At 38.9% G+C, this 24,344-nt stretch overlaps 1 protein-coding gene across 3 annotated transcripts in view; it reads left to right on the top strand.

Annotated features, from left to right (window-relative positions):
- Window positions 1–15,248, top strand: part of Noa36 (zinc finger protein 330 homolog Noa36) — a 301,471-nt gene extending 286,223 nt beyond the window's left edge. For all 3 annotated transcript variants that reach the window (XM_090382073.1, XM_090382072.1, XM_090382074.1), the window contains 2 exons: window positions 13,377–13,454; window positions 15,005–15,248. In XM_090382073.1, coding sequence (XP_090238199.1) covers window positions 13,377–13,454; window positions 15,005–15,114 — 188 coding nt within the window. In that variant the 3' untranslated portion in view covers window positions 15,115–15,248. The remainder of the gene's footprint in view (window positions 1–13,376; window positions 13,455–15,004) is intronic.
- Window positions 15,249–24,344: the final 9,096 nt, after the last annotated feature.

Raw genomic sequence — 24,344 nt, 5'->3', positions numbered from 1 at the left:
GACCGGGGTTCGAGCCCGTGACCAGCAAATACGGAGGATGCGGAAAGGTCAGGGAATGACCACCGTATATCCCCGGAGCAATATGGCCTTAGTTGCTAATGCTCCTAAAAACCAAATAAACAAACAACAAGCACCTCAGATTACCAACTTGGTGATTGTCTCTTCTCCAATGGATCCTTTATCTCATAGCTATTCCCAACCTTGTATTGTTTGGCATTACAAGAATGCAAAATGGGATGACCTTCTAGATTTCTTTTCTTCTTTTCCTTGGTCGGATTACAGTTTCAAAACTTCTGATGTCAACATTTGCTCAGATCGTGTCAGTGAAATTATTCTTTTTGGAATGGAATCCTTTATTCCACACTCCACTTTAAAATCTCGTCCTTTATCTAAACCTTGGTTTTCCAATAAATGTGCTAAGGCTGTCCAAGAGAAGAATGTTGCATATCGTAATTGGCTTGTTTCTAATTCTTCAGTTTCATTTTCTGCCTACACCAAAGCTCGCAACAGTTGTAAAGCAGTCATTAATCAGTCCAAACTAGATTTTGAACAGGCTAAGAGTAGAAAACTTGCTTCTTGCCCTAATGGTAGCCGAGCATTCTGATCTCTTGCCAAAGCTATTGGCCGCAACTTTTGCCCATCTCTGCTCCCAACTCTGTCAAAATCATTTGGTTCTGTTGTCACTACAGCTAAGGATAAAGCTGACCTCTCTAGCATCCCATTTTTCTTCCAACTCCTCTGTTAATGATCTTGGTAAAACACCTCCCACCATTCCCAATACGCTCCATTCAATGCCTCCTGTGGTTTTCCGTCAAAACGATGTCAGAAGGATTTTGACAAATCTTGCCACTGATGGTGCAATGCATTAATTCCAGCTGCAAAGAAAGTTTTCTCTTGTGTTTCCAGGAATTCATCCACTGCAACAATGACATCACTCTCAGTGGGAAATGGATGCCATCCAGGTATTTTTTTTAAAATGAATAAATAGGTGAGAGTCTGGTGGTGACAGATCTGTTGAATGTGGGGTATGGTCTAAGGTTTCAAAGCCACAGTCGTGCAGTGAAGCCATGGCAATAACAGACTTGTGAGCAGGCATGTTGTCCTAGTGGAACAAGGCTCCTTTGCTGAGTTTTTGTGCAAATGTTTCACAAGGTCTGCTTAATATGAACCCTGTACTGGGTAGTATTTCTGAAGGTAATCCACTAGCAACTCTCAATCAGCATCCCAGAAAACTGATGCCATCAGTTTTCTGGGATGCTGATCAATTCCTTCTGCTGACATCACCTTGTCAGCAGAAGGAATTAATTTGGCTTTCTTTGGAGGGAGAGTAGAGATGTGTTTCTGCTATTTGGACTGCTCCTTTGTATCTAGCTGAAAGTGATAGGCCCACATCTCATCCATGGTCACAAACAAACCTTGCAAGGAAATTTCCTAGATCTACTTTAAAATTATACAAATATTCACTTGACAACTCTTGTGTGTTTTGATCTGCTGTCAACAACTTTCGGACCCATCATGCAATGCCTTTTAATAGTGAGAATCTCTGTTATTATGTGGTACACACGTTCATATGAGATGCATCCAAGACACTGGAAATGTACCAAACTGTCACTTGTCAGTCACTCATCAACAGATTTTGCACACTATCAACAACTTCTGGAGTGATGGACGTTGCAGGTCTTCTACAGCATGGATCATCTTCCAGGCTCTACTTCCCTCATTTATATTTTGCTGCCCACTCCTTAACCATAGAATAGGAAGGCATCCTTCCCCCAGTGTTGTAATCCTCAGTATCCTCATGAACTTTTGCATTAGTCTCTTTTTCCCCCAAATATTGGATGACGGCATGGTGACTGATTTTATCCATCTTTCCTCATTCACACAACTTTTTTGATTTCGGGAGCTGTAATTAAAAAAAGATGATGTTGAAACTGCATGAAGCCTAGTGGGTTACTGTTATATATTAAGAAATTTTTAATTCTGTACCACTACCCTTTCATACTCAAGCCATAAAATTTTTAACCCTCCCTTGTAAGAAATATGGAGGAGGGAGAATAGTATAGGGTAAAGCTGGAAAGAAAGGTAATTGAGTGTTAGATTTGCAGGTGATATGGTCTACTTTGCTCTAATGATGCCTCTCATACCACAGATACCATTGTGGCATCTGCTCAACAGCTCCAAAAAGCTTTTTGAGAGCCTTATTGTGATGATGGGTGCATCACATAAGGACACAGTCATGCTGTTTTCCTTGATTCCAACATTGGGATACTGATAGTGCGCCAGCAGTACTATCAGTATCCCAATGGACCAATATCACATCAGACTTCAGGCAATACCTATCAAGAGCCCAACTCATGGAAGCATGTCTCCCAACTCGCACCAACTGCTACCCCAGAATGAATAGTCACCACCATACTAGATCTTTCCTTGTCTACAAGAGTGACAAACCTCCAGGCAAAAAACCTGGTTGTGCATCACTCAAAATTGAATGCCACAAGGAACATTTCAAGATTGTGATCATTCTACTGTCATGAGTCAGTCAGAAATTGCTCTCAAACTAGCAGCATACCGATGTTTAATAGGCTACGCCTTGCATGAATCCATGCTTAGCTGCTCCCACTCTATGCCAAACTCAACTGTTAACCACAGGTCATAAAAACATCTAAACTTGGCCCACGGTTCTAAATCCCAGTTCTGCTCACTAACAGAACACACAGAACAACTACAAAGCGAAAAAGGTACTCCACTCTTGTTAAAATTCCAAGAACTATATCCTTATTGCTCATATACCAAAATCCAGAAGCTTGCACAATAGACTTGACATCTTGAACCAGATACTCATCTCTGCACAACAGGATATCCTGTGAATCTCTGAAATATTACTTGACCAGAGAAAAGAGTCAATTGCCCTAGCTCTTCCCCTGCTGGTTATGCACAGGCTTCACCTCTAGGAAAGATCATGGGGAGGAGGTACTTCCACATTCTTCAGTCAATCTCTCTCTCTCTCTCTCTCTCTCTCTCTCTCTCTCTCTCTCTCTCTCTCTCTCTCTCTCTCTCTCTCTCTCTCTCTCTCTCTCTCTCTCTCTCTCTCTCTATGTTTCTAGACATCCCGTGAAAATCCCTAGTATGAGGCCCTATCAACCACGGACAAGTGTAACAATGCCTAATAGCATCACTACCTGTATTGCTCCTACACCGACTTATGATATTGTCATAGATGCTGCAAATTGAATAATCAGCTATCTGCATCCCTCAGCTCTTCACTTGATATGCAGCGATATCAGTCTTCCCAAACTTATCCATAACACAAAAATATATCTCAAAAATGTTCTGTTTAAGCTTCTAGCATGCACTGGGTTTAAGGAAATCCACACCGTACTCAACAAAGGTCAAAATCAGCTGAACCTTCTGTTTGCCTGCATGATATACACCACTCAAGACAAGCCCAAAATAACCTCTAACTCTGCCTACGAACCCATCTGTTGTACCATACAATGACCCCAGCCACTCAGGAAAATATGCAAATCAGAGGTCATCACGAGTCCCAGTTTTTTCAACACATCAAAACTTACATATACTCATCTGTTTTTTCCTAGAGAGCTGCAATCTTGAATTGTTTGTTAACCTCCTAACTAGATAACTCAGTGTTCCAGTCTATACATCATTAAAGTGATTTTATTATCTAATTGGACAAGAGTCCAGTGGACACCACAATTAGATCAGAGCCATAAACGAAAACAGTGGCTGCTCTTGCTCTGGTCTTCTCCAGATCAAGAGTGGAATTCGACTGCCAGAAATCGAAAGCAATCAAAGCATACTGAGGCGCCTCTGTAGCCAGGTGGGAAGGAGCAGCAGTGCGTAGCACACGCTTCTTGATTAGACCGGGGTTCGAGCCTGTCACCACCAAATACAGAGGATGCGGAAAGGTCAGGGAATGACCACCGCATATCCCGGAGCAATATGGCCTTAGTTGCTAATGCTCCTAAAAAAAACCAAATAACAATAACAATAACAAAGCATACTGTGACACTACCCTTTGCAAAAGGAAACTCCCTAACTGTTAGTAAGGAGACCTCATGAATTGCCAAAGAACCTGAATCCCCAACCTCTAGTTGAATCATATCACAAGATTTAATAAGAATGATGACCAAAAATCACAATCCTTCCTGCTTGTAAGTCCAGTCAGTGTCAACATTCTATCCACCATACAGATCACAATGCAGTAGCTGATCGTAGTCATCAACTCCACCCAAGCATCTACCACTGCAGGCCATGATGGCATCCCTCAGTTCACTATTAGATGCCTCAGTCTCTTTGTCAATGACTCCCACCCTTTCCATCATCGATGTTGTTCTCTTCCAATGTTTCTTTTTACTTCAGTCTAATAATTACAAAATTGGACCATTGGGCTTGATTTTGATGATAAAGATAAATTGATGATAATCAATAATTTAAACCCACTGATCATCGAGCCTGTCACAGACATTCTCTCAGGTATGACAAGCTGGGCTTGTTACTTGGGAGTCAAAATTGCTGATTGAACTGATATTCAGGTGACATTTGAATTAAGTGGACCATATTTCAACAAAGTCATGTCATTCTGTGACAGCAAAATCCTCCGCTTGCACCTTCACAGTGGTAAAACTGTTAGTAAACCTGGATATAATCCCCACTTGCAAGTCCTGAAATACGACGCCTAGTATACTGGAGGTGACTACACAGGTGTAAACCAATGTAAGCTGAAATTGATGTGTGGCATCCACACTACATAGAGCAGTGTTTCCCAAACTTTTTTAGTCACTGAACACTTTTCATCTCACAACGTATTCACTGAACGCTTTTCATCTCTCAACGTATTCACGGAACACTTATGAAACACAAGTTTAGAGGGAGCCAAAGAACTGTTTGTGGCGAAGGTAAAGAAAGCTTGCACGAGAACGACAAGAAACTTTCGTCGGATAACTTACGCAGAAAATTAGTTTCCTGATACGGCACTCTAGCACTGTTTACTTGGTAAACAGGCGGTAGGTGTTATCGGTCTGGAGCAAAGCCGAGAACAATATATTGATTGACAGGTAGGCATGGCAAATGATGTGCTGATTGGTGTACAAACACAACACACGATAACATCGGTTTAGTATCACTTTAGTAGCACTAATGGTAACTTGTCCTAATCATACATGCCCTAACCTTTTTTCACCATTACAGTATTTCGTAATGGTGAAAAAAGGTCAGGTTACCTGGACTTGAATACCATGGGAGCTTGACCCCCTCCTGAAGTGGAGGGGGTAACCTAACCTTTTTCATAAAAAAAAATTTTTTTTTTATGACTGTATTTTTATTTTCTTGTTCAATAATATGCCCTAATGATGAAAAAAGGTCACTAGAATCCCAAGAGAGCTTGAAACCCTCCCGAAATGGAGGGGGTAACCTAACCTTTTTTCTTTAGAATCATGGGTGGACTAGCCCATAAATTGTTTATTAACAAAATATTAATTTTTTATTACTGTACTTTTATTTTTAAAGACACTCGTGCAGATACACATGTATCATAACGTCAATCAGTACCTTAAAAGATTCATCGCTACTATTACCTGTTCACCGTTCATTACAAAACTATTATGCACCGTTCTTTACTGGTAAATACACATCATAATGCCAACCAATGACTACACAGTAAATTTTCGTCTCTCGTGCCTACCACCAATCATTTCATTGTTTGCCACGCCTACCTGTCAATCAATATATATCCTTCTCGATTTCAGCTCCAGACCAATAACACCTACCGTCTGTTTACTGAGCAAGCAGTGCTAGGTCTGGTGTCAGGAAACTAATTTTTTGGGTAAGTTATCCGGCATTTCTCGTTGTTTTCATGCAGGCTTTCTTTACCTTAGCCCTGTTTGCTAATATTTTATTGCATATGATGCACTGTGCATCAGGAGCATCTTTATTTCCAACACATGTCAAGCCGAAATTCAAATAACTGTCATTATACGTTCGTTTTGGTCTTTTATTAGTTGGTTCTTGTTTTTTCACTTCGGATTTTTGGGGAACAAAAGGCTGCGATTGTTCATCCTCACTTTGAAGTGTGACAATACTTCAAACGACCACAGTTGCACTACTAGAAGTACTTTTCTTCTCGTTTTAAAGTTCCTTTTTATTCAACCACAAATCCATGGTCACATATTTTAATAATAATATTTCGAAATACTAATAATTATCAAAAAAAATTTATAAAAGGGAGTGAGTTTAGTTATGATATCAGTTCGCTTCCTCCTCTCCTTCAACCTGTGTACTCCAAGTAAAATCACATACAAATGGCATATTATATCACTACATTACTACTTTTTCATAGATGTCATTACTTCTATGCATACGTCTCTATGCAAAAGCCCACAAAAATAAAGTGTTCCGCAGTCTATTTGATTATTAGTCTATGCCAGTATATTAATAACCAAAAAAAAAATGTTAAAAATTATAATGATACAAAAGCGGTGTAAGCTACAAATTTACAAAATTTATTTATTTTATTTTTTTAATTATTAATTACAATTTTTCACGGAACACTTGTACACATCTCATGGAACACAGTTTGGGAAACGCTGACATAGAGGATTGCTATCACTCTGTGTTACCGGGCAATACTAGGAGGTAGATGACTCTCCTCAACCAGTACAATCCTACCACTTTGCTTATTGGAGGCTTGAAGAGGTGAAACCCATATTTAGTCTCCAGTACAAAGCTCTAGCAATTCCCATCTCTTCCATCATGTGGTGTGACTGATGTCTTTTGATATTATGATGGGCATCGTGGCAAGATCCAACCTTTCTTACATTTCAAGGGTACAGCTCTGAGACGGTGTTTGCAAGCTGGCTGTTTGGTAGTCCATCCAACCGAACCTATTGATAACTCTCTAAAAGGCATCCAGGTGGTGGTAGGTAGATGGCTGTCTTCTAACTTCTCTAATGCTGGTGTTCTCCAATTTTCATTTCTTCCTACCACTGTTTTCCCTCTTGTGTATTAATAACCTTCTTCCATTGACTGGAAATTCTATCCATAGTTTTGCTGCTGATGATAGCACATTTCATTAAACCTTCCAGTTTGAGAAGCCTTGCCCTGCACAAACAGCTTCAACTTAGCATTAGCATTAGTAGAGGCATTTGATGCAAGAAAGCAAGCTTATGCAGCATCAGCCAAAAAAAAAAAAAAAAAAAAAACCCACTTCCACTTCACCCCTCTGTTCGTTCAAAATACCTGTCCAGCTGAGCCTTAAACTTATTTAGGCTATCAACCTCCACCACAAGGGATGGCAGTCTGTTCCACCAACCAACCACCCGCTGGCTAAAGGCAAATTTCCGCACATCTATCCTACATCTGTCTTTCCTCAATTTGAATTTATGCCCCCTCAGGTGATTTTTCTGTGCTAGAGGAAGAATCCCATCAGCATTGAGCATGCTTAAACCATTCAAGGCTTTATACACCTCTATCAGATCACCTCGTTGGTGCCTAGTCTCCAGACACTGTAATTTGCAAAACTTAAGCCTTTCTTCGTAAGAGCACCCCTTTGTTCCATTCACTAATCTTGTTGCCCTTCTCTGTACTCGTTCCAGCAGCTCTACATCCTTCTTGAAATGAGGCCTCCAGACCTGTATACAGTACTCTAGGTGTGGCCTGACCATTGCCTTATACAATGGAATAATCACCTCCTTATCCCTGCTGGAAAAATTCCTGTATATCATTGACAATACTCCATGAGCTACTCTTGCAGCCCGTCTGCACTGCTCAGAGAACTTCATATCTGCCTGCACAATCACCCCCAAGTCCCTTTCATTCTCTACCACTGTCAGTGTAGTACCACAGAGTTGATACGTTGCTCTGGGGTTGCTGTTTCCCATGTGTAGTACTTTACATTTGTCAATGTTAAACTTCATTTGCCACCTCTCAGCCCATCTGCTCAACCTTTCCAGATCCTGTTGCAGCAGCATAGTGTCAGTAGTGTCCTTGACAACCCTGCCAACCTTTGTATCATCTGCAAACTTGGACATTAAGCTTGATATACCATCATCAATATCATTTATAAATACAGAAAACAACAATGGACCCAACACTGAGCCCTGAGGGACTCCACTAATAACATTAGTCCACGATGAGCAGTGTCCATTGATTACCACTCTCTGTCTTCTCCCCCTCAATCACCCCTTTATCCATAGCAGCAATTTGCCTCCAATGTCACACTGCTCCAATTTGTGTAGCAGTCTTCCATGTGCAACAGTATCAAAAGCCTTTCTAAGACCCAAGTATATAATATCAAAGTTATTCCCTGCATCCAGCTCTTTTGTGACTGCATCATAGTATCCAATCAAGTTGGTCAGGCAAGACTTCCCCTTAACAAAACCATGCTGTGTCTGAGCTATAACTGAAGTCTTGTCTAAATGATCCTGCAGTGCTTCTTTAACCAGTGCCTCCATTAATTTTCCTGGAACAGAAGTTAAGCTCACAGGTCTATAATTACTTGTTTCAGCCTTTGATCCTCCTTTGTGAATTGGGGTCACATTTGCACATTTCCAGTCCATGGGTACCTCCCCTGAGTCCAAGGAAGCTCTCATAACTATGGCTAAGGGTTTGCTTACTTCCTTTGCTGCCTCCTTTAATATAACTGGATAGATCCCATCCACCCCGGGTGCCTTTCTTGTGTTTATCTTCAACAGTTTCTCCTCCACTTTACTCCCAGTTATTTCAAGATTCTGTAGCTTACTGCTAGAGTTGAATACACCTCTGGCATTACCCTCACTGAATAACTCCTCATGTGTGAATGTCGATGCAAAATATTCATTTAGTTTGTTAGCTACCTGAGCAGGATCATCAACAGTTGACCCATCAATATCAAGTGGACCAATCTGATTCATCCCCTTCCTTCTAGAGTTTACATAAGTAAAGAACTCTTTGCTGTTTTTCTTTGCATCCCTTGCCAAGGATTTCTCGTAATCTGCCTTCGCCTGCCTAACCTCCTTTGTAACTTGGTTGCATATCAACTTGTATCTATCATAGGCTTCTGTGTCATGTGTTAATTTGTAAGTATCCCATGCATTTTTCTTCTCTGCCATATGCCTCATTAGTTCATCTGACATCCATTTTGGCCTAAACCTTGAACAATATTTCTTAGTTGGTATGTAAAGCCTAGTAGCTTCCAAGATAAGTTCTTTGAATGCTTCCCATTTTGAATTTGCTGTTGGTAACATCATCAGTTGGTCCCAGTGTATAGAATTTAAATACTGTCTCAGTCCATCGTAGTCGCCTTTACGGAAGCAATAACCCTTCCCTTTACCCCTAATGGTAGTTACCTCTTTCAGTAAATCCCACTTCAGCACACTGTGATCACTGCCACCTAGTGGTTCATTTATCTGCAGATTCTTAATGCATGAAGAATCACTGCTGATAATCAAATCAAGAGTATTACTCCCTCTAGTTGCCTCCCGAACATGCTGATGTAGAAAACAATCATCCAATAAATCCACAAAAGCCCTGCTAGTGTGTGAGTAACCAGCCCCCAAATTCCAGTCATTATCTGGGAAATTAAAATCTCCCATTATAAGACTCTCTGATTTACTGGCCCACTCTATTTCCCTGTACAGTTCCTTATTATACTCATCAGAGTCATTAGGCCTATAGCACACTCCTACTCTCAATTTTGATCTCCCAATGCTTACGTCACACCAAACTGACTCAACACTGCACTGTCCAGCGATGTCGACTGGCTTCACTTCCTTGGTTTTTATGTGTTTCTTAACTAATAGCATAACCCCTCCCCCCTTCCTATCCTGTCTATCCTTTCTGTAGACGTTGTACTCCCCAAATTGCAGTTCTGCATCCCTTATATCTGTGTGACACCACGTCTCTGATATCCCAACAATATCTGCCTTTGATGTTTTGAGCAATACCTCAAATTCATCAAATTTATTTACTAAACTCGTAGCATTGGTGTACACGCAAGTATACCTGCACCTGTTTCTATTCTTAGCTACCCTAACACAACCCATGTGTTTACTTGTACCGCAATGGCTCCCAGCAGACTCTGAAATACCATGCATCTTGTTTTTCAGGCTTCTGCTCATTCTAATAGAAGCAGTGCAAGAATCTCTTTCACCTCTGAACTTCTCGAATATCCACTACCAATTCCTTAAATGCTGATTGACAGGTAATTCTCTGGTGGGACAGAGATAACTTAATGAATTTCAATTCTTCTAAAACTCAGTCCTGTCTTATATATCTCACAAAAAGGACTCTTCTGCTCCTGTGCTTATCTTTGACAACACTCAGATTTCTAGACAAGATCGCATATACCTATTATTGATTACCATGACTTCTGATCTCTCCTCTCTCTTGACATAAGCACATCACAAATATTGCTTCCTCTACATCTAAAAAAAACTTGGTTTTCTCTTGGTGTTACTTTTCTTCTAAACAGCTACTCACTGTACAAATCTGCCTTGCCATGGAGTATTGTTCCCACATCTGGGGCAGTGCCCCATAATCTCTCTGAGGCTTCTAAACTTTATTCAAAAGAGGGCAGTTAGGTTAATTATTGCCCAATCTCTTACAAAGTCTCTCCATTCTCTGTCTCATAGATGTTCTGTTTCTGCTCGTGCTTTTCTATAGATACTTCCATGTGCACTGTTCTTCTGATTAGGCTTTTGTAATTCCCCCTCTCTTCCAAACCAGTCCAAACACGTGCTGCAACCAGTCAGCATCCTTTTACTGTCCAACTTCATGGAACCTACTTTTCATTTTCCTCATTTATTCCTTCAACTTCCATTTTCCTGAACAAACCTCCCTTGACACTTATTTTCTGAAAATTACAAGCTACAGAAATTCAAGTCTAACATCATCAAGTATCTTAACTTTCAGCCCACACGCACAGACTAAATGCTATAGGTTCTAATACCTTTCATGTTTGGGGTTTTCATTTAAAAAAAAAAAAAAAAAAGTGACAAAAATACCCCAACCAACACTTGTTAGTCATTTCAGGCCCATCTCAAAACTCTTCTATTCTTTTGAAAATAACAGAAAAAATTCTCTCACTATGCTGTCCTTGCATGATCCACCATCACAAATTGTGCATTATTTCTTCTTTCAGTAATAATTATTAATGTAAATGATATGGATGTTAAAATATACTTATTACAATAATTGCTAAGTCATGATAGTATTTAGTGTGATGTGAACCGCTGGTCTTGTGGATGGTATACTGTAACATAATTTTTGTATATAGTAGTATTACTACTATTTACTACTTCCTTGCACTACCATATAGTGCAAGGAAGCCATATGCTTTTGCTGCACTGGCCAAAAAAAAAAAAAAAAAAAAAAAAAGTAGTAGATAAGAAAATACAAATTATTTACTTCCTTCCTAACATAGATAACTATCCAGTTGACCTTGAATTTATTGAAACTGTCAGCCTCAACTACCTGCAAAGGCAACCTATTCCAGCAATCAACAACACGCTAGCTAAAAGTAAACTTCCTACAATCTAGTCTAAACCTCTCCCCTGTAATTTGAATTTATGCCTCTAAGTTCTGGAATTCTCTATAACAATGAAAATTCTGCCTTCAGTCGGTTTACTAACCCTCATAGAGCCTTATAAACCTCAGTCAGGTCACCTCTGAGGTGCCTGGCTGCCAAGCTCTGCAGCCCACATAATTGGAGCCTTTCCTCATATGGTCGCATTTTGTCAATCTCACTATGCGTGTTGCCCATCTTTGGACTTGTTCAAGAAGCTAAATGTCTGTTTTCAGAGAAGATCTCCGTACTTAAACACAGTATTCCAAATGTGGTCTTACAATTGTGTGATACAGTGGGACTATGACCTCCACATTGCTACATCATAATGTTTGATAAGTCATTGATAGGACACGATGGGATTGCATTTTGCTGCATTTAAAACATAGCTGCCACGTTTCTGACTATTCTTGCAGCCTATTCAAGTCATCCTGAAGGAGTGCTGGTTGGTAATGATCATTAAGTACTCTACCAATCTTTATCTCATCTTAAAATTTTGATATCAAGCCTTCTATCCCATTGTTGATGTTGTTTATATCAGAAACAACAGTGGTCCAAGAACTTCTGATCCCACTTCTGAGTCAAATGCCTTACTAAATTCTAAATAAACTATGTCAAAATTGTTCCCTACATCCAGCTGGTGAGTAACTGTGTCAAAATAGCCTACTATGTTAGTTAAACATGATTTTCCCTTAACAAAACCATGTTGTGTGTTATTCAGAATGCCACATCTATCTAAATGTCCCTGGATTGCATTCCTAATCATTGTCTATAAGATTTATTTCCTTGTTGTTGCAATAAAGGCGTGCACTCCCCCCCCCCCACACACACACACCGATGATTTTGACTTAATCATAGGCATTTCAGGTCATGGAGAGTTTAAAACAAGGTTTTGTTCAGTGAGGAAGTAATTGATATATACTGGTCCTTGGTTGGAGAGCTAACAAGTGCACTAAGAAGCATTATCCCAAGTCATTCTTTGCATTAAGTAATTGCTCATAATAATGCTCTGAATCAGAGAATATATTTAACCAAATGAGGGAAAAAAAACTGAATTTAAATTTTCTCATTTCGATGAAGCATTTGGACAGCTGAGTTTCCAGCTTCCCAGTCTAATGATGCTCTCATTACTGTTCCCAGTGATTTGATAGATACCCTCACATGCATTTTAATTATATCTGAATATATGCCATCTTGCCCTCCTATAGCCTCAATAGTTTTACTAAAAAAAAGTGCATCTCTGAAATCATATGACTTTTTTATAGCAGTCCATAGCTCTGAGTGGTACCAATAATTCTCAGTAAGCCCAATTAGATCAGCATTAGTGGACCTAATCAAAAGCTCAAATTAATATAATTTGTTTAAAGTACTCTGGCATTACTGTACAGACAAATTAAGTTTTTCACTTTGTTTTTGATAGCCCTTTACACCCCTTATAAGTATTTTTCCCTTTCAGTGATCATTTGGTTATTGAACCAAACTAGGTATACCCAAGACATAGGTTAAAACCTAGGCAGAGTTCTGTCTCCAAGACACAATGCCAGCTCACCTGACACTGACTATTTGTGCCTCAATTCAAAGTCACAAAAATCTTTTACCACACACACACACACACTGACTAATATAAACAAATTTTAAAAATATAAAATATGTGTAATCACTTGTTTGCTATTTATTTATCCGCCACTTAGGATTTTACTGCTGTTTATAAACCTCAAAGTTAACGTTTTTAAGATAAATTCTGCATAATGTTTTTTTTTTTTTAAAGCAAAAAAAAAAAAAATTCTCCTTTAATTACTGTATTTTTATTTTCTAACAGCACGTAAACATGAGTATGGTAGACAAAGTAATATGGCTGATGCTGGAGATAGTGAAGAGGATTCAAGTGAATACTCAGGTAAAATTTCACTAAGAAAGTTATTCCTTTTTTTTTCTCAAACTCTGTTTAAACCATAAAGTTTTTAATTTTGTATTTCATAACATTTTCCTTTTTTTTTTTTTTTTTTTTTGTTTTTTTCCAGCAAAAGGTTTATTGTGTATAAAGCTTGTTATTTATCATTTAATAATACTGTAAATTATATAGATGGTTTTAAATGAGTTCAGTAAATTAATCAAAGATAAAAGTATCTGTTTATATGCTGGGACAGTCTTGTTGCAGGCAGAGTATTGGAGTATTAACAACTTGCAAGCTCCAACAGCCACAGACCAGTTAAAAATAGGAAGTGTTTTTCTTGTTGGTAGATATAAATCTGCATTTGTGTGGAGAATAAATATTCTTAGATGAGGACTTACATACTAAAGTATGTTTCTAATTAGTTAAAATTAAATAATATGTACTATCACATACACTTGACCTTATGGGTGATAATAGCATATTGAGCCAAACAGAACATGACCAGTTGCATATTTTATGGATCTTTTTTATGTTAACAACTAATGCCACGGCAAACTAAATATCATGATTTGAACTTAAATCCTCATCAAGTTTCATCTGAGTTTGAGGATTATATCATGGCTGCTAATAGTGGATATGCTCAGGTTCTAACAGTCACAAAGATGCATGAGATTTCTAGCAATACAGCAAAAAAAAAAAAAAAAATTCAGTGGAACTTGAAATTTAAGAAATATGAGAAGTTATATGGTGCTTCCTTTACGGTCAAGAATTCACAATTACAGAAGAAACTCTTATAACCACTTGAGCAGTACAGTTAACAGCATGCTCATAAATTGATTGTAAAAAGCTGCTAAATCAGAGATTGGGGGGATGGAGAACTGTATACTCAGGGGTTCTAAGATATTTTGAGACACAAATAGTTGTAAAATAACTAAAAGAACACTATCTGTTTCTTGCAGAATACAACATATCCTGATTGCATACATTACATATGATACAACTACATGAAAGGGCATTACCTATGCTATTTGGTCTTATAGTCTTGGTCTTATCTTAAATTCTGCAGCTCAGCTAGAAATAACAAGTAGTATGGGTGTTTGTAAAAAAACTATGATCATTCATTATTGAACAGCCCTTGTATAATATCCATCAAAATCAAACATACTGTGTTTTCAATAGCCCCAAGTGCACTACACACATAGCTGCTGATTCACCGTAAAAATCCAAAAACAAGGAAAGATCTAACCAACAGGAATTGTTCAGTAGCAGAATACTGTCAATGGTTTAGCATCTGTACCATCGTGTTGAAAGTTGTGTGATTTGTTGGCAAGATCACAGCAATCCTATAAAAAAGAACTTGCAGTTCAACCTTAGAGTTGCTAAACTGACCTGTAAAATACTAATCACTAGACTGTGGTATCTGCAGCAATGGGATTTGTTAAGCTCTGATATTTATAATGCAGGCATACTATGTGATCTTATAAATCTTGATGACTTCATGTGTGTGTGTGTGTGTGTGTGTGTGTTTATCTAATATAAATCCATTATTTCAGGTTATATGGGATATGATGTCCATGAAAATAATTACTCTGATGATGACGATGATGATGACGAGGAGGAAGATGATGAGAATGAAGAATATGAAGATGAAAAAGATAATTAAATATTTAAAGATAATAAATGCATTGTTTTCATTTGTGTGTATTCTAATCAGTTTGATAAAAACTATGAACTTCTAATTTCTTTTCTCAGTATGCATATCCTTCTGTTAAAATTAAATTGCCCTATGTTTAATTTCTTTTGTTTTGCTCTTCCATTCATAAAATTATATATTCTGATGAACACTAAGCACTTCTAAGAGGCACTCTTCAGTCTTATTTTAAATACCCTCTTAAAATTAAGAATCACATTCAGTTCTGTTCTTGTTTTAATTTACAAATATTTCGAATTTTGGTTACTTCAGAAGAACTAATTAAAAAATAATTGGATCTCAACAGTTAAAATGCTAAAATGAATAGAATCACTATTATTTCCAGTGCATATATAACCTCATTTGGAAGATGTTTTTTATTTAGCACAAAGAAATTGGTGAAAATTTGGTGTATTAGCTTCAATTGCTGCTAATTTGTTTTTGATTTTATGTAGAAAATTTCCAGAAATCATTATGTTTCATAGTTTACAGAAAGTTTAGTTTCTATTAAGGTTCTTATAGTGTGGCTCTGCCCATATTTAGCACAGAGGATACCATACAAGGTGTATCTGAAAAGTTTTAGGACCGATTTTTTTTTTTAAACGATACCACTAGCACCATACATTGCACTGTTGAAATTATTCACTATCAAGTCTGGACTACTGTGTGCCGAGTTTCATTAGTGTGCACAAAGGCATACTGGAAAGTCATATTTCAGTTGTCTCGGTAAAATCATTGCGCTGTGTATTCAAGGGCCAAGCCTCTGTAGCCAGGTGGGAAGGAGCAGCAGTGCATAGCACACGCTTCTTGATTAGACCGGGGTTCGAGCCCATCACCACCAAATATGGAGGATGCGGAAAGGTAAGGGAATGACCACCGCATATCCCGGAGCAATATGGCCTTAGTTGCTAATGCTCCTAAAAACCAAATAACAAACAACAACAAACATCAAGGGCCAAGGAAAGAGCAGCGATGATAAAATTTTGTTTTAAAGCCAGAAAAAGTGCAACCCAAATAACTGCAGTGATGAGTACAGCTTATGGACATTAGAATGAGTAGAGGCACATGATGCAAGAAATCAAGTTTATATAGCATCAGCCAAAAAAAAAAAAAAAAAAACCATTCCCATTTCACTGGGAATGGTTTCACCTAAAAACCAAAAATAACCAACAACAATAACCTCCTTATCCCTGCTTGCAAAATTCCTGTATATCATTGACAAAACCCCATGACCTACTCCGGCAGCCTATCTGCACTGCTCAGAAAACTTCATATCTGTCTGCACAATTTCCAAAGGTCTCTTTCATTCTCCACTGCCCTAAGTGTAATACCACATAGCTGGTACGTTTCTCTGGGGCTACTGCTACCCATAGGCAGTACTTTGCATGTCAATGTTAAACTTCAGTTGCCACTTCCCAGCCCATCTACCCAACTTTTCCAGATCCTGTTGCAGCAGCATGCTATCATTGATATACCTTCATCAATATCATTGATAAATATATAAAACAACAATGGGCCCAACACCGAATCCTGGGGAACTCCTCTAATAACATTTGTTCACGTAGAGCAGTACCCATTGATCACCACTCTCTGTCTTCTCCCACTCAACCATCCTTTTATCCATTGTAGCAACTTATCCTTAATGCCATACTGCTCCAATTTGTACAGTAGTCTTCTATGTGCAACAGTATCAAAAGCCTTCCTGAAATCTAAGTATATGATATCAAAATTATTTTTTGCATTCAGTTCCTTTGTGACCACATCATAGTATCCAATCAAATTGGTCAGACAAGACTTCCCCTTGACAAACCCATGCTGTGTCTGAATTATTACTGCTGTCTTGTCTAGATGATCCTGCAATGCTTCTTTAACCAGTGACGCCATTATTTTCTCTGGAAGAGAAGTCAAACTTAACAGGCCTGTAATTACTAGTGTCACCCTTTGATCCTCCTTTGTGAATTTGAGATCATTTGCACATTTCCAGTCCATGGGGACTTCCCCCGAGTCCAAGGATGCTCTAATAATTATGGCTAAGGGTTTGCTTACTTCCTTTGCTGCCTCCTTTAATATAACTGGATAGATCCCATCCACCCAGAATAGATGTGCGGAAATTTGCCTTTAGCCAGCGGGTGGTTAATTGCTGGAACAAACTTCCATCTGTCGTTGTGGAAGTTGATAGGTTAAATAAATTTAAGGAGGAACTGGACAGGCATTTGGAGGGAATGGTGTGATTTTTTTTTTTTTTTTTTTTTTTTGGCTGATGCTGCATAAGCTCCTACACTTGCTTTCTTGCATCATGTGCCACTACTACTACTACTACCCCAGGTGCCTTTCTTATGTTTAACTTCAACAATTTCTCCTCCACTTTGCTCTCGGTTATTACAAAATCATTTAACTCCGTGTTAGAGTTTGATAAACATCTGGCCCTCTCCTTGAATAACTCCTCATGTGTGAATGTAGATGCAAAATACTCATTTAGTTCAGCAACTATCTGAGAATGATCATCTACAGTCAAACCATTGATATCAAGTTGACCAATCTGATTCATCCCCATCCTTTTAGAGTTCATATAAATAAAGAAGTCTTTGCATCCTTTGCCAAAGATTTTTCATAATCTGCCTTCTCTTACCTAAACTCCTTTGTGACTTGATTACAGACTAGCTTGTATCTACCATAGGCATCTGTCACCTGACAATATATGTGCATCCCATGCATTTTTCTTACCTAGAGCATATTTCTTAGTTGGAACCAAAATCCTAGTAGCTTCCAAAATTACTTCCTTGAATGCTTCCCATTTAGAATTTGCTGTTGGTAACATCATCGGTGGGTCCCACTGTACAGAACCTAAAAAATCTCTGAGACCACTTTAGTCACCTTTACGAAAGCAAGAACCCTTCCCTTTACCCCTAATATGGTAGTTACATCTTTAAGTAAATTCCACATCAGTTCTTAATCCGCAAGTTGCTTTTCTAGTCTGGTCTTTGCTGCTCTAGTCTGGGGCATGATGTCTGTTTAAATACAATTTAGTTAACAATAAAAATTAAAAGGATTTAATTGATTAATTGCCAATACTATACTAAGCTAACAGATTCCTACTACAGTGCTATGTATTATGCTATCTAGTTTTACATTATGCCTTACGCTATCAAGTTCGAGATATACGTAATGCTGTTCCTTATCAATACTACACAGTGGCGGCAAGTTTCGAACGGTACAAGTTTTACCGATACTAAGTAATAACTCACAAAATCTCTATCTACGTTCAAAATAAACTAAGTATTGTAAATAAGAACTACCTCTAGAAAATAAATTAATATGCCAGTTTAGTCAATAAAATGGTAAAAATTTATGAAAAACTTCTCTATTTGCTGGAGCTGTAAAAATTCACCCGCACCAAGCTAATCTCATTCCCATGAAGCACTATCATGCTCCAACATTTTTCAGTGGTGTGGGTGGTTCAGTGAAAGCCAGGAAGTTAGGGCAGGTGTAAGGAAAATAAATATTCAGCACCCGATGTTCAAATCAAATCATGAACAAACATTTCCCGTATAACCATAAACCCACAAAGAATGAGTAAGCAGATTGGCTTGGCAGTCTTCAAATGTATAGGTACAGTGATACAGATCTTTAATAGATCATAGGCTAAATAATTTAAGACTAAAATTTAGGAAATACACTTATCCTAAAAGCACATTCACATTTTCCCATATTTCAAAGTTTAAAAAAAGTAACAATAAATAAATAGTAGTCGTGGCAAATGATACAAGAAAGCAAGCTTATATAGCATCAACCAAAAAAAAGAGCACCCACTTCACTCATCCTTATTCTCCAAGAATTTATCTAGTTCTTCCTTGAATTTATTCAAACCATCCACTTCACAACAGCTGGAAGCCTGTTCCAACAATTAGCTGCCCACTAGCTAAAGGCAAACTTCTGCACATCTGTCCTGCAACCATCCTTCCTCAACTTAAATTTATGCCCACTCGTATGTGTACTCTCAGCAAGAGGAAGAATGCCATTCACATTCAGCTTATTCAATCCATTCAAGGCCTTAAATGCCTCAATCAGATCACCCCACAGGTGTGCCTAGTCTCCATTTGCTGAAATTTGCAAAACTGAAAGACTTTTTCCTGTAAGCACACCCTTTTGGTCCCTACACCAATCTTTTTGCCCTTCTCTGTACCCATTCCAGCAGATCTATGTCCTTCCTAAAGTGAGGCTTTCAGACCTGTATACAATACTCTAAATGTGGCCAAACCACGACCTTGTATAAAGGGATAATTACATCCTTATCCCTAGGAGCAAAGTTTCTGACAAAACCCCATGAGCTGTCCTGACAGCACATCTGCACTGCTCAGAGAATTTCATATGTGACTGCACAATTACCCTCAGGTCTTTTTCATTCTCCACTACTCTGGGGTTACTGGAACCCATACGCAGTACTTTGCATTTGTCAATTTGTGAAACTTCAGTTGCCAGCTATCAGCCCATCTGCCCAACTTTTCTAGATCCTGTTACAGTAGCTTAGTGTCATTACTGTCATTAACAACCCTACCAACCATTCTAACACCTGCAAATTTGGATATTACGCTGATGTACCTTCATCAGTATCATTAATAAATATAGAAAACAATGATGAGCCCAGCACAGAACCCTGGGGGACTCCACTAATAACATTAGTCCACGAAGAGTAGTGTCCATTGATTACAACTCTCTGTCTTCTCTCACTCAACCATCCCTTTATCCATAGCTACAACTTGCCCATAATGCCATACTGCTCCAATTTGTTCAGCAGTCTTCCGTGTGCAACAGCATCAAAAGCTTTTCTGAAATCCAATTATATGATATCAGGATTATTTTTTTGCATCCAGTTCCTTTGTGATCACATCATGGTATCCAATCTAATTGGTTAGACAAGACTTCCCCTTAACAAACCCATGCTGTGTTCGAGCTGTAATTGCAGTCTTCTAGATGATCCTACAATACTGCTTTAACCAGTGATGCTGTTATTTATCCCGAAACAGGTCTGTAATTACTTGTATCACCCTGTGATCCCCATATATGAATTGCTGATACATTTGTGCATCTCCAGTCCATAAGGCACCTCCGTAGCCAGGTGGGAAGGAGCAGCAGTGCGTAGCACACGCTTCTTGATTAGACCGGGGTTTGAGCCCGTCACCACCAAATACGGAGGATGCGGAAAGGTCAAGGGAATGACCACCACATATTCCCGGAGCAATATGGCCTTAGTTGCTAATGCTCCTAAAAACCAAAATCACACTCTCTCCAGTCCATAAGGACTTCCTCCTGAATCCAGTGACGCAAAGGCCTATGAAATATATACACCACCCTACCATTCATATCCAGACATCCCTCCATTGATACCCAAGCACCGTGTATAGGACAACTATAATATGCTCATAGACCTTGAAGAGACAGTAGTGAGATTGTGAATACAGGATAGAAAGATTGATGGAGTTTAAGACTACCAGCACAGCTTGATAATAGGGTGCCACATAAGCAATCAGTTTTTATGGGACATTTCAACTGCACTGAAGTCAACGATTAGTGGTGTGAACAGTAAATGGAAGCACACTGGTGTGCTGAGACCATGAAATGACCCACTAAATCACCAAAGCTGATGGAACATCAGAAGTTTCCTACAAAGAATCATCTGCTTGGAATACAGGTCAACATTCAGTATGCGTGAATGCTAACGCACATGCGCTCACACACACACACACACACATACACTTCCTTGGTGAGATGATTGGGACATGTGTTAGCACCAGTACAATGTGCAGGGCTCGTGCACTGATCACCCCAACTAATGCCCAATGCCACTAGCTTGGTGTAAGACCTACTACTCTTGGACCATAGACCAATGAAAAGCAGTGCTTTGGAGTGACATGTAATGGTTAATGGTCTAACAGTCATTCTTGGGTGTGAACTACCTGCCAGGTTGTATCATATATAATGAAGTTTGGTTGAGGTAGCATGATTGTCTGGTGCTCTCTTTCATTGTTTTGCCTGGGGTCATTGGTTATTTTCGATAAAACTATGAATGCTGAGGTCTATCTAGATGTCCTGAACAGTAATGTGTTATGTTGTGGCAGCATATCGGGAAGGATCCATACTAGTATCAGCAAGACTGCTCCATGCCATACTGTTTACATTATGACTGACTAATTTGAGGCATCGAAGTTCAGTTGTCAGGTGTATGAGAAGAGACTGCCCAGAGAGACAGCTGATCTGGTCACCATTTTGAAGGTAGAATGGTGGAAAAAATTAGAGGATATTTACAAAAGAACTGGTAGAGAATGTTCCATGAGTCGGAAAACTGATAGCTTGGGGGGATACAAGGACTAATAGTTTAACAGTAGCCGCAGGCAGAGGTGAAGGTGATTCTTGTACAACTTCTATTAGAATAAGTATGGATGGCAGTCAGGTATGGATGGCAGTCATCGTTAAATAGGTGGGTATATGGGATGTGTTAGGGTGAATAGGAATAGGAGCATGTATACCAATGCTAGAAGTATAGTAAATAAATTTGATGAATTTGAAGTGTTGGTCAAGACATCAAAGGCGGATATTGTTGGGATAGCAGAGACGTGGGGTCACACAGATATAAGGAATGCAGAACTGGAATTTGGGGAGTACAATGTGTACAGAAAGGATAGACAGGATAGAAAGGGAGGAGGTGTTATGCTGTTAATTAAGAAAAACATAAAATCAAAAGAAGTGCACCCAGTTGATATAGATGAACAGTGCACTGCTGAGTCAGTTTGGTGTGACATAAGCACTGCGAAAGCAAAAATAAGAGTAGGAGTGTGTTATAGGCCTAATGACTCGAATGAGTACAATGAACAATTGTACAGAGAAATAGAGTGGGCTAGTAAATCAGAATGTCTTATAATGGGGGATTTTAACTTCCCAGATATTGACTGGAACTTGTGGGTTGGTCACTCACACACTAGTCAGACTTTTGTGGATTTATTGGATGATTGTTTTCTGCAGCAGCATGTTCGAGAGGCAACCAGAGAGAGTAATACTCTTGATCTGGTTATCAGCAGTGATCATTCGTGTATTAAGAATTTGCAGATAAAGGAACCACTAGGTGGCAGTGATCACAGTGTACTGATGTGGGATTTACTTAAAGATTTAATTACCATCAGAGGTAAAGGAAAGGGTTTTTGCTTCCGTAAAGGTGAGTACAGTGGTCTCAGACAGTTTTTAAATTCTGCACAGTGGGATCAACTGACGATGTTACCAACAGTAAATTCTAAGTGGGAAGCATTCAAGGAATTAATCGTGGATGATACTAAAAGTTTCATACCTATTAAGAAATATTGTTCAAGGGTTTAGGCCTAAATGGTTATCTAATGAACTAATGAGACTTGTAACAGAGAAGAAAACTGCATGGGATGCATATAAATTATCAAGTGACTCAGAAGCCTATGGCAGATATAAGCTAGTCTGTAATCAGGTCACAAAGGAGGTTAGGCAGGTGAAGGCAGATTACGAGAAATCCTTGGCAAAAGATGCTAAGAAAAACAGCAAGGATTTCTTTACTTATATGAACTCTAAAAGGAAGGGGATGAATCTGATTGGTTCACTTGACATCGATGGTTCGACTGTTGATGATCCTGCTCAGATAGCAAACAAACTGAATGAGTATTTTGCATCTACATTCACACACGAGGAATTATTAAGGTTGAAAATGGTAGAAGGTTATCAAATTGTAGCAGGATACTTAATGATTTTGTAATAACTGAGAGCAAAGTGGAGGAGAAATTGTTGAAGTTAAACATAAGAAAAGCACCTGGGGTGGATGGGATCTATCCAGTTATATTAAAGGAGGCGGCAAAGCAACTAAGCAAACCCTTAGCCATAATTGTGAGAGCATCCTTGGACTCAGGGGAGGTTCCCACGGACTGGAGATGTGCAAATGTATCCCCAATTCACAAAGGGGGATCGAAGGGTGACACGAGTAATTACAGACCAGTTAGTTTAACTTCTGTTCTGGGTAAAATAATGGAGTCACTGGTTAAAGATGCATTGCAGGATCATCTAGACAAGACTGCAGCAATAATTCAGACACAGCATGGGTTTGTTAAGGGAAAGTCTTTTCTGACAAATTTGATAGGATATTATGATGTGGTTACAAAGGAACTGGATGCAAAAAATAATTTTGATATCATATATTTGGATTTCATGAAAGCTTTTGACACTGTTGCATATGGAAAACTATTGTACAAATTGGAGCAGAATGGTATTAAGGGTAAGTTGCTACAATGGATGGATAAAAGGATGGTTAAGTGGGAGAAGACAGAGGGTGGTAATCAATGGGTGCTGCTCTTCGTGCACTAATGTTATTAGTGGAGTCCCACAGGGTTCGTTGTTTGGTCCACTGCTGTTTTTGTATATTTATCAATGATATTGATGAAGGTATATCAGGCTTAATGTTGAAGTTTGCAGATGATACAAAGGTTGGCAGGGTTGTTAATGACAGTAATGGCAGATGGGCTAAGAAGTGGCAACTGAAGTTTAATCTTGACAAATGCAAAATACTGCATATGGGTAGAAGTAACCCCAGAGAAACGTACCAACTGTGTGGTACTACACTTAAGGTGGTAGAAAATGAAAAAGACCTGGGCGTAGTTGTGCAGTCAGATATGAAGTTTTCTGAGCAATGCAGACAAGCTGCAAGGGCAGGTCATGGGGTTTTGTAAATGATATATAGGAATTTTGCTAGCAGGGAAAAGGAAGTGATTGTCCCTCTGCATAAGGCAATGGTCAGGCCACGCCTTGAGTACTGCGTACAGGTCTGGAGGCCTCATTTTAGGAAGGATGTAGATTTACTTTAGCATGTGCAGAGAAGGGCAACAAGATTGGTGAGGGGAATGAAGGGATCCTCTTACCAAGAGAGGCTTAAGTTCTGCAAATTGCAGTGGCTGGAGACTGAGCACCTGCGGCCTTGAATAAGGCCGCAGGTGCTCAGTCTCCTTATAAGGCCTTATAAGGTGCTCAGTCTCCTTATAAGGCCTTGAATGGGTTGAGCATGCTGAATTCTAATGGGATCCTTCCACTTGTTCAGATTACAAACCTAAGGAGGCATAAATTCAAATTAAGAAAGAACAGATGTAGAATAGATCTGCGGAAATTTGCCTTTAGCCATCGGGTGGTTTATTGCTGGAACAAAC

The sequence above is a fragment of the Mastigoproctus giganteus genome, chromosome 9 (assembly GCF_048544385.1).
Source record: "Mastigoproctus giganteus isolate SK-2022 chromosome 9, ASM4854438v1, whole genome shotgun sequence".
NCBI lineage: Eukaryota > Metazoa > Arthropoda > Arachnida > Uropygi > Thelyphonidae > Mastigoproctus > Mastigoproctus giganteus.
The sequence above is the reverse complement of the archived record's forward strand: the minus strand, read 5'-3'. Positions and strand labels throughout refer to the sequence as shown.